At 45.4% G+C, this 12,500-nt stretch overlaps 1 protein-coding gene across 3 annotated transcripts in view; it reads right to left on the bottom strand.

Moving 5' to 3' along the window:
• Positions 1 to 10,893: 10,893 nt before the first annotated feature.
• The window catches only part of LOC143296107 (cholesterol transporter ABCA5-like), a 60,257-nt gene continuing 58,650 nt past the window's right edge, over positions 10,894 to 12,500 (bottom strand). For all 3 annotated transcript variants that reach the window (XM_076607885.1, XM_076607886.1, XM_076607887.1), the window contains exon 34: positions 10,894 to 11,460. In XM_076607885.1, coding sequence (XP_076464000.1) covers positions 10,931 to 11,460 — 530 coding nt within the window. In that variant the 3' untranslated portion in view covers positions 10,894 to 10,930. The remainder of the gene's footprint in view (positions 11,461 to 12,500) is intronic.

Genomic DNA, 12,500 nt, shown 5'->3' with positions numbered 1-12,500 from the left:
GCACACACAGGAGACAGACTGCCAAAGCCGTGTGTCTCTGATTGCTGTGACACACGCTGCATCTTCTTCATCTTCTTGTTCGCCTCTTCACAGTGTCTGTCCAGTGTTAAATGATCTTATCAGCTGAGAAGTATGCACCAATAAGCCCTGTAGGACGCGCGCGCGCGATCACACACACACACACACTTACACGTGCGCGCGCGCGTGCACGCACGCATTCGCACACCAGCACTGCACGCACACTTACACAGGCACACAAGCACGCACACACAAGGGCGCATCTTTCAAAATTTGAACTCTCATTTACAAAGAGACTTGTCAGTGATTAAACGATGTGTTTATTTCTTTAAAACACACACCAAAACATAACAAAAGCAACAACAGGGAGTCGTTCAATTGTTCACTGCTTCTAATAACCATGCCCCTTCCCGTTAACTGCACATGAGAGACGAGAAAAGGCTGAGGTCTTATCGAATGGTGCCACCCTTGTGTTTCATGATAGTTCGTCTGTGAAATACGTTACTTCGTCAATGCCCCAAAGCACTGAGGGCTGCACCAAACTAAAGGATGGCAGACAATAACAATGTATCACCCCTAAAACAAACAACATTCTAATTTATTCAGTGTTAAAACGTACAATTACCACCACCTCTCCCCTCATAAGTCTCTCTCCTACCCAACCCTTCCCCCTCACTGACGCTAACTTTCCTGATTTCGAGTCCGAATGAATGCTGAGCAGTGATGGATGAAATGACGGAACACTATGTACATGTGGGTTTTCACACGGTAACTCTGAGGGCTTACCGCCCACTCGCCACGAGCCGTCACACTCTCCTGGTTCCACCCACTTTTGAACACACTGCATACGTAATTCATTAGTCAATGAGTGCCAAAATAATGCTGACAGATACAATGGATATGTAATGCTGGTAGAAAAAAAAATCCACTGTGTCTTTTCAAAAGTTACAAAAACAAGATTCTCTGTCAGTTAAAAAAAAAAAAAAACAAAAGAACATTCGTTGATATTTGTCCACTTTTTACATGCATGAATTAAGTACAAGTGACTATCAACAAGTGCTAATGTGTCAATAGGTTTTACTCGATCATTAACGCGTGCGCGCACGCACACACGCACTCACACACACGCATACGCGCATGCACACTGCAGCACAAACACACACTTGTACACTTTCTGACAGACTGACGCGCATACCCACACGACAATAACACACACGCCATCAGCATGAGCAATGTCATCAAATATAGTTCACAAAGTCATCAAAAAAACAAAAACAAAACAAACAACCCAACAGTTTGTAACTGTTCAGCTTCTGAAAGGCACTTTTCTGGCACTTTTCAGCAGTAAAGTGATAAAAGCACCTGTAGTTTGACACAGCCACACACCACGGACCTTAACTCTGTCAGCAGTAAAGTGATAAAAGCACCTGTAGTTTGACACAGCCACACACCACGGACCTTAACTCTGTCAGCAGTAAAGTGATAAAAGCACCTGTAGTTTGACACAGCCACACACCACGGACCTTAACTCTGTCAGCAGTAAAGTGATCAAAGCACCTGCAGGTTGACACAGCCACACACCATAGACCTTAACTCTGTCAGCAGTAAAGTGATCAAAGCACCTGCAGGTTGACACAGCCACATACCACGGACCTTAACTCTGTCAGCAGTGAAGTGATCAAAGCACCTGCAGGTTAACACAGCCACATACCACAGACCTTAACTCTGTCAGCAGTAAAGTGATCAAAGCACCTGCAGGTTGACACAGCCACACACCACGGACCTTAACTCTGTCAGCAGTGAAGTGATCAAAGCACCTGCAGGTTGACACAGCCACATACCAAGGACCTTAACTCTGTCAGCAGTAAAGGGGTCAAAGCACCTGCAGGTTGACACAGCCACATACCACAGACCTTAACTCTGTCAGCAGTAAAGTGATCAAAGCACCTGCAGTTTGACACAGACACACACCACGGACCTTAACTCTGTCAGCAGTAAAGTGATAAAAGCACCTGCAGGCTGACACAGCCACAAACCACAGACCTTAACTCTGTCAGCAGTAAAGTGATCAAAGCACCTGCAGGTTGACACAGCCACATACCACGGACCTTAACTCTGTCAGCAGTAAAGTGATAAAAGCACCTGCAGTTTGACACAGCCACACACCACGGACCTTAACTCTGTCAGCAGTAAAGTGATAAAAGCACCTGCAGGCTGACACAGCCACAAACCACGGACCTTAACTCTGTCAGCAGTAAAGTGATCAAAGCACCTGCAGGTTGACACAGCCACATACCACGGACCTTAACTCTGTCAGCAGTAAAGTGATCAAAGCACCTGCAGGTTGACACAGCCACATACCACGGACCTTAACTCTGTCAGCAGTAAAGTGATCAAAGCACCTGCAGGTTGACACAGCCACACACCACGGACCTTAACTCTGTCAGCAGTAAAGTGATCAAAGCACCTGCAGGTTGACACAGCCACACACCATAGACCTTAACTCTGTCAGCAGTAAAGTGATCAAAGCACCTGCAGGTTAACACAGCCACATACCACAGACCTTAACTCTGTCAGCAGTAAAGTGATCAAAGCACCTGCAGGTTGACACAGCCACATACCACGGACCTTAACTCTGTCAGCAGTAAAGTGATCAAAGCACCTGCAGGTTGACACAGCCACATACCACGGACCTTAACTCTGTCAGCAGTGAAGTGATCAAAGCACCTGCAGGTTGACACAGCCACATACCACGGACCTTAACTCTGTCAGCAGTAAAGTGATCAAAGCACCTGCAGGTTGACACAGCCACATACCACGGACCTTAACTCTGTCAGCAGTAAAGTGATCAAAGCACCTGCAGGTTGACACAGCCACACACCACGGACCTTAACTCTGTCAGCAGTAAAGTGATCAAAGCACCTGCAGGTTGACACAGCCACACACCACGGACCTTAACTCTGTCAGCAGTAAAGTGATCAAAGCACCTGCAGGTTGACACAGCCACATACCACGGACCTTAACTCTGTCAGCAGTAAAGTGATCAAAGCACCTGCAGGTTGACACAGCCACATACCACGGACCTTAACTCTGTCAGCAGTAAAGTGATCAAAGCACCTGCAGGTTGACACAGCCACATACCACGGACCTTAACTCTGTCAGCAGTAAAGTGATCAAAGCACCTGCAGGTTGACACAGCCACATACCACGGACCTTAACTCTGTCAGCAGTAAAGTGATCAAAGCACCTGCAGGTTGACACAGCCACATACCACGGACCTTAACTCTGTCAGCAGTAAAGTGATCAAAGCACCTGCAGGTTGACACAGCCACACACCACGGACCTTAACTCTGTCAGCAGTAAAGTGATCAAAGCACCTGCAGGTTGACACAGCCACACACCACGGACCTTAACTCTGTCAGCAGTAAAGTGATCAAAGCACCTGCAGGTTGACACAGCCACACACCACAGACCTTAACTCTGTCAGCAGTAAAGTGATCAAAGCACCTGCAGGCTGACACAGCCACAAACCACGGACCTTAACTCTGTAAGCAGTAAAGTGATCAAAGCACCTGCAGGTTGACACAGCCACACACCACGGACCTTAACAGCAGTAAAGTGATCAAAGCACCTGCAGGTTGACACAGCCACATACCACGGACCTTAACTCTGTCAGCTGCCACTTGTCATACATGTCCACCAACTGATTATTACAACACCAGCAGTCACAACAACAACGACATTAACAACCAACCACCACCACCACCACCACCACCAACATTAACAACCAACAATCACCACCACCACCAACATTAACAACCAACAATCACCACCACCACCAACATTAACAACCAACAATCACCACCACCACCACCAACGACATTAACAACAATCACCACCACCACCACCAACAACATTAACAACCAACAATCACCACCACCACCACCAACGACATTAACAACCAACAATCACCACCACCACCACCAACAACATTAACAACCAACAACCACCACCACCACCAACAACAACATTAACAACCACCACCAACCACATTAACAACCAACAACTACCACCACCACCACCAACAACATTAACAACCACCACCAACAACATTAACAACCAACAACAACCACATTAACAACCAACCACATTAACGACCAACAACAACAACACCGAAAACCAACAACACTGACACTACCACTAACAATATTTACCACCAATAACATTAACAGCCACCATCAACAACACAAACAACCAATGACAACAACACTGACGACCAACGACAACAACACTGACGACCAACGACAACAACACAAACAACCAACGACAACAACACTGACGACCAACGACAACAACACAAACAACCAACGACAACAACACTGACAACCAACGACAACAACACAAACAACCAACGACAACAACACTGACGACCAACGCCAACAACACAAACAACCAACGCCAACAACACAAACAACCAACGACAACAACACTGACAACCAACGACAACAACACAAACAACCAACGACAACAACACAAACAACCAACGACAACAACACAAACAACCAACGACAACAACACTGACAACCAACGACAACAACACTGACGACCAACGACAACAACACAAACAACCAACGACAACAACACTGACAACCAACGACAACAACACAAACAACCAACGACAACAACACTGACGACCAACGCCAACAACACAAACAACCAACGCCAACAACACAAACAACCAACGACAACAACACTGACAACCAACGACAACAACACAAACAACCAACGACAACAACACAAACAACCAACGACAACAACACTGACAACCAACGACAACAACACTGACGACCAACGACAACAACACAAACAACCAACGACAACAACACTGACAACCAACGACAACAACACAAACAACCAACGACAACAACACTGACAACCAACGACAACAACACAAACAACCAACGACAACAACACTGACAACCAACGACAACAACACAAACAACCAACGACAACAACACTGACAACCAACGACAACAACACTGACAACCAACGACAACAACACTGACAACCAACGACAACAACACTGACAACCAACGACAACAACACTGACAACCAACGACAACAACAACAACACTGACAACCAGTGAACCCTGGCAGTGTGTTCACTCACACCCCATTGCGGAGGACACCACGCCATCTCGGGGATAACAACAAACACTTGTCCTCAGTGACCGAAAAAACGTGGCTTCAATGCAGAATAAAAGTGAAATACCACAAATGAAGGGAAAATAATATAGGTACTTATCATAAACAACGTGTGCAGTGAATGTCCTTATTGAAGAGAAGAGGTTAAATACCGCTTATCATGAACAACGTGTACAGAAAATGTCTTTATTGAAGAGAAAGGGTTAAATACCACATATCATGAACAACGTGTACAAAAAATGTCCTTATTGAAGAGAAGTTAAATACCACATATGAACGACATGTACAGAAAATGTCCTTATTGAAGAAAAGAGGTTAAATACCACATATGAACGACATGTACAGAAAATGTCCTTATTGAAGAAAAGAGGTTAAATACCACATATGAACGCCGTATACAGAAAATGTCCTTATTGAAGAGAAAGGGTTAAATACCACATAAGAACGACGTGTACAGAAAACGTCCTTATTGAAGAGAAGACGTTAAATACCACATATCATGAACGACGTGTACAGAAAATGTCCTTATTGAAGATATGTCTTTGTCAAAGGTAAAAGAAAATAAAGAAAGAAAAGAAGGTAAAAAAAAGTAAACTACTCTAAGTGTCCTAGCCGTCTGATAATAAAGTAAAGCATGACAAATCACCTTGTCACATGGATCATATGTCACACTGCAATCGGCTCTTACACGCCCACACCCATGTGTGTGAGCGACAATAATTATGCCTGTTTTCAACACTACACATTTTGGCAAGGCCCGAACTGAGTGAGGTATACGGACAGACCTGAAGAGCTACCTCAAATGGAGTGGCATTCAGTCACGCGAGCTGGAAACCTCCACAGCAAACAGACCAGCACGGAGTTCGCTCATTTCCAGAGCGCAGCTGCCTTTGAAGAGGACTGGTGACGTCTGGGGCAGGACTCATCCCTCGATTCACACCACCCTCTTCGGACCAACGCCCCGACCCCGACCTTAGACCTGGAAGGCGTCAGCCAACAGGGGCCGTATTCAAGACAAACTTCATTTTGCTGTTGAGGAAAATTACAGGGATTCACAGTACGGGTACACTTTATCTTGGTTAACTTAACTTCGTATTCAAGACACGCCCGGTGCACTCAGGTAGCTGACCCATCGTCTATCATTAAAAATCCTGGTGATTTCCTTCTGTGCACGCTCTTCTCTCCCCACTACAGTTCACAGCATTGTCCAGAGAGTTAGCAAAACACGTTTTATCTGCAAAGCACGCCTGTTTTCCTTTTAAAAAAAAAACAACAATGCTATAAAAGGATCCGCCATATTTCGTGGGCAGTCACCCTTGGCAGTTTGTAATGGTAAATTGCCTTCGGGTTTGTAGACCTGCGGGCAGACTATTGTATTCCTGAATACCGGATATTGCTTACTCTTGGGCAGTTTACCTTGCCTCAGGCAGATTACCAACAGGTACACATTTACCCGCAGGCACGATGGTCTCTTGAGGATGGCCCCAGGTAGTTAAACCCATCCACCCATACAACATCTCACTGCTATAGCGAACAGGCATCACACAACCACTTCTGCTCTCATCGTTGAGAACACAGGCCGCGTCATCTTCAGACTCTGTGATGGACTATCATGTGTTACACACCTTGACTGTCAATCAGCTGAAGCCTGTTTCAAGCCTGCATGGTGTCATCACCATGTATCACTGAGGGCAACACAGGCCCAGGTGTTTTAGACAGGTTAAGGTTACAAGCTTTAGGGTCAGGCCATCAGGGTAATGAAGTCACATCCACCGTGTCTTCAGCTCGGCACAGGAAGACGGGCCCCTACCCTCTCCCTCCGCTGTTAGAATCTTCTCCAGCTGGAGTCCCGACAGGTACCCGTTCACACCTGGGTGGAGTGAGGAAAATGGAAGTGGAGTGTCTTTCCAGAGGACACAACACCACACCTGAAGCAGTCTCGAACCCTGATCACTGGTGAACACTGGATCAGAAGGCCAACGTCTAACCCTGATCACTGGTGAACACTGGATCAGAAGGCCAACGTCTAACCCTGATCACTGGTGAACACTGGATCAGAAGGCCAACGTCTAACCCTGATCACTGGTGAACACTGGATCAGAAGGCCAACGTCTAACCCTGATCACTGGTGAACACTGGATCAGAAGGCCAACGTCTAACCCTGATCACTGGTGAACACTGGATCAGAAGGCCAACGCCTGACTGGTTCTACCACAGTGCCCCCTTAGGGACAAAAAAAAAAATTATCTGCACAGTTCGGGTGAATGTTTCAATCACTCACAGACAATGGATCAAATGTTGCCATTGTAATCAATTGCTTAAGTCTTTACACATGATCGAGAATTCACAGAAACAATCTTTTCACAACAACACATCGTTTTTCCTAAATGAAACATATATTTCGTGTTCAATGTCTACACCACAATATACCTAGGCATACAACAAACTCCCAACATATATTCATGTTCAATATTTACGCCACAATACACTGTGACATATAACAAAACTCTGTATCAATTTCCTCGAGCATAAAAGCTGCCATTATAATCAGCTGAAGTCATTTCACAGGAGCATGAATCGGTAAAACATAATTATAATTTTTCTTTTCCATATCAACGCATTATTTTTGTTCTCCGTAAAACACATAATTATTTCATGTTAAATATTTACACCACACTATCCCGCGACATGCAAAAAACACCTGTATTACTTTACACGAGTGCGTACACACATCTTCGGCGTCACTGCTATTTCTTCCAGTTGAAAGACAGCGGGAAGATGAGGTGCAACTGCTTTGGAATGACACCAATTTTTTGTTTCGGTGGAGATACACAGTATGGAGACCTTTCACTGATTAGACCTACCAGACTCACAGCCATGGTGTAAGGAATAACTGTAATGTGTGTGTGTAATGATTACTGTCAATACACTCATTGTGAGGATGTAATGATTACTGTCAATACACTCATTGTGAGGATGTAATGATTACTGTCAATACACTCAATGTGAGGATGTAATGATTACTGTCAATACACTCAATGTGAGGATGTAATGATTCAATGTGAGGATGTAATGATTACTGTCAATACACTCAATGTGAGGATGTAATGATTACTGTCAATACACTCAATGTGAGGATGTAATGATTACTGTCAATACACTCATTGTGAGGATGTAATGATTACTGTCAATACACTCATTGTGAGGATGTAATGATTACTGTCAATACACCCAATGTGAGGATGTAATGATTACTGTCAATACACTCAATGTGAGGATGTAATGATTACTGTCAATACACTCATTGTGAGGATGTAATGATTACTGTCAATACACTCAATGTGAGGATGTAATGATTACTGTCAATACACTCAATGTGAGGATGTAATGATTACTGTCAATACACTCAATGTGAGGATGTAATGATTACTGTCAATACACTCATGGTACAGGTGTGATAATTATTGTAAATAAACCCACAGTTTAGAAATGTTTCAATTTCAAGGAGGTATTAAAGCGTGCGGACTGATCCACATACGCCACACCTGCTTAACTCTCTCCATACGAACGGCGAAAGAGGACGACGTTAACAGCGTTTCACCCCAATTATCATCATCAAAATATTGCAAGCGGAAGGCTCTTATACTGAAGAGGTGAATGTTGACAAAGAATACCACAATTCTGACGACGGAAGCGAAAGGTTGGGTTATTCAGACACCCACTGGACATCCGAGGGGTCTGTGTAGAAGAGAAGAGAGGACTGGCCGTACTGAGTGAGTTAAAAAAGGGGGAAGAGGCCTGACTTACGCATAGACTCAACGCGCCGGACAAGCCTTTAGAGGAGCACCAAAAAAAGCAAACAAAAAAACCCAAAAGTTTCCACACGAGCTCGAACCCCAGAACCTTTCGCGTATTCGACAGACGCGATAATAGCCATTCACACCGAGACAGCGAACTGCCAGTGACTTAACCCCTGTGTTGTGCTTGGGGTTTAAGGTCAGGAGGTCAGTCATCACTCTATAATTATTAATTTTGGACTTCTTCCTGGTGGCGTTGCATTACTTCTGTTCAGCAAACTCAACCGCACCACTGGAACGTGGACAAAGGTTTCCGTTTGAGCTTAAATTGTATGTCACACTTGACACCACTTCGCCAAAGCTCAACGGTGAAGGGGTTAATCCACGAATGACGAGCAGAGACGTGGTGCCTGAAGGCCTGGCTGAAGCTGGTCACAGACTCAAACCAGGGTGTCGGGGAAAGAAGAATGCAGGGTCACGGGTGATGGGAACAATGCACACTGTCCACAAGGCAGGAGGGTGGTGACGTTTGCTGCTGGACCCTTGAGTCTTTCAGAGCTTTGTATCACGTGCTTTCACTTCCCATCTGCTGGGGGCCAGTTCGGTTACAGGCAAGTACTTGGAAAGGCCTCAAACCTCCCCTCCCCTCTCTCTCCCCTCTCCACCCACACCCCGCTACCCCTCCTACCCTCACTCTCTCAGGGGGTCACCCCCACCCCCAACCCCGAACACTGACACCAGAATTGAGATATTAATCCTTTCACCGCCAGTCAATTTAGAGTACAAAATTCCCTTGTATAAACACAGAAATGACAGTGGCTAAGAGTAGCTGGGGATTCCCCCTGCGATGTATAGAAAATATGGCCTATCCTACCACCGAACATTAAGAGCAGTAGGTTCATGGATAACAGACCAAGGAATGGTCAACATCCAGTGACATGGGTCCTCTACCACGCATGTGCATAAATGCGAGCTTGGCGGTGAAAGGGTTAACGTCCATGCCCCGAACAACATGAATCCTAGACACTAACAGACTGGTGACCATGCATGAAGTGAATGCTGACACGAAGCTCCAGATCAACACTTGTTTCAGTGACACACTCATGCCGAAGACGTGTCTGAACCAATCCTGGCCATAATAAGTATTTTGACGAGGCGTCGCCCTGGCTACAGACACAGTGTCCAGCCGTCAACAGTGCCACGTGAGTGTGCTGCCTTCTTTCACAGGTGTTTCCAACACCTGACAGTTCAGTGTGGATAGATCTGCGATCAACCATCCACACCGTGTTCCTTTTGCAGCGCTACGCTCGTTCCGACCCACAAAAAACACACCACCACAACAACAAAACCACTGTGGAGGTTACACTGATTACACGGAGGTGTGTGTTAATCACAAGGAGGTGTGTGTGTTTTAATTACACGGAGGTGTGTGTGTTAATCACAAGGAGGTGTGTGTGTTTTAATTACACGGAGGTGTGAGTGTTAATCAGATGGAAGTGTGTGTGTGTGTTAATTACACGGAGGTGTTTGTGTTAATCAGAAGGAGGTGAATGTGTATTAATTACAAGGAGGTGTGTATGCGTGTGTGTGTCTGTGTTAGTTACAAGGTATGTGTGTTAATCACAAGGTGTTTGATTTCGTTCTTTAGTTAAGCGTCTTTTCACTATCAGTGTGTGTGTGTGTGTGTGTGTGTGTGTGTGTGTGTGTGTGTGAACTACACGGAGGTCTGTGTGTTAACTACACAGGGGTCCATCACACGGAGGTCTGTGTGTCATAACTACACAGGGGTCCATCACACGGAGGTCTGTGTGTCATAACTACACAGGGGTCCATCACACGGAGGTCTGTGTGTTAACTACACAGGGGTCCATCACACGGAGGTCTGTGTGTCATAACTACACAGGGGTCCATCACACGGAGGTCTGTGTGTCTGGCGGCGCCCCGTCCCCCCCCTCCTCCAAGCTGAAGGCCAGGTTGTCCTCCCCGTCCACGCTGAACACCACGGGGGCCGCCGCCCCCACCCCCCGCCCGTCCCCCTCCTCCTCCGCATCCCCACAGGCCACCCCGCCCCCGCCGTCGTCACCGCTCGGGTGCTGCAGCACCACCATGCCCACCGCCGCGTCGGCGTCGCTGCTGACGTCACCCTGACCCGCGCTGGCCCCGCCCTCGTCCTTGACCTCTCGGGGTGGGTGGGCGTGGTCTGCCGTGCTGGCCACGCCCCCTGCGGAGGGCGGTGTGGGAGAAGTGTGTAGTGGGGGGTGCTGCTGGGGTGTGTGCGGAGGGTGATGGGTGGTGGCGTGTGCTGCGGCCTTGGTGGTGAGGTCGTCAGGGTGGAGGTACCTGCCGGGGCCGTGTTTCTGCTGGCGGGTGAGGTCCAGGAAGAGCTGGTCCAGGCTGCACTGGCTGAAGGTCAGCTCCTCCAGGTCCAGGTTCCGCTTGACTGCGGCACAGAACGTGACACACACAGGGTGTTCAAGACAGGCCATATATATATATATATATATGTATGATAGTCAGTCGTGTCCGACTATGACCATCACAGCAGCAGAGGAGGCAACTGCTGATCCGACTATCTGGGCAAGAATTTTGATTGTGCTGCAGCCAGTGCAATTTTGCCTCCTAGTTTGAGAGTCATAGTCCTTCACAAAAGACTAAGCTGTAAATGGTTTCCCACTGACAGGAGAAACCATTGACAATACAACTCTCACTTTGCTGTTGGCCCAAATGTAAACTTATGTCAATCTGTGATACAAGCCGAGTGTTGGACAGGCCATAATGCAATACAATGACATACCGTACGATACAATACAACACAATACAACACAATACAATATATCACAAAACAATACAATACAACACAGTACAATACATCACAACAAGGGCAATACAATACAGTACATCAGTCACAACACAAAACTGTGACAAACACAATACAACAACACAACAAAACACGATACAACGGAATACAATACAATACTATACTATACAGCACAAAACAGTAAGATACAGTACAACGCAACACAGTTTCAGTTTCAGTTTCAGTAGCTCAAGGAGGCGTCACTGCGTTCGGACAAATCCATATACGCTACACCACATCTGCCAAGCAGATGCCTAACCAGCAGCGTAACCCAACGCGCTTTGTCAGGCCTTGAGGAAAAAAAAATTTAATAAAATAAAATAAAATAAAACAAAATAAAGTAAATAAATGAATAAAGAATTAAAAAATAAAAAATAAATAAACAGATAAATAAATATATAAATAAATCACTAAATAACTAACTAAATAATAATAATATAATAAAAAAAGAAGAAGAATAAAAATAATGAAAATAAAATAAATACAGATAAATAAATAAATAAAATAAACAAATACAAAAGACAACAATGATGATAAATAAGCAAATTAATGTAAAAAAAAATATTTTAAAAAAGCGAAAGAAAAAAAACAAAAAAACCGCAACACAACACGATACAACTGAT

This window comes from Babylonia areolata, chromosome 21, assembly GCF_041734735.1.
Source record: "Babylonia areolata isolate BAREFJ2019XMU chromosome 21, ASM4173473v1, whole genome shotgun sequence".
NCBI classification, from domain to species: Eukaryota; Metazoa; Mollusca; class Gastropoda; order Neogastropoda; family Buccinidae; genus Babylonia; species Babylonia areolata.
The sequence above is the reverse complement of the archived record's forward strand: the minus strand, read 5'-3'. Positions and strand labels throughout refer to the sequence as shown.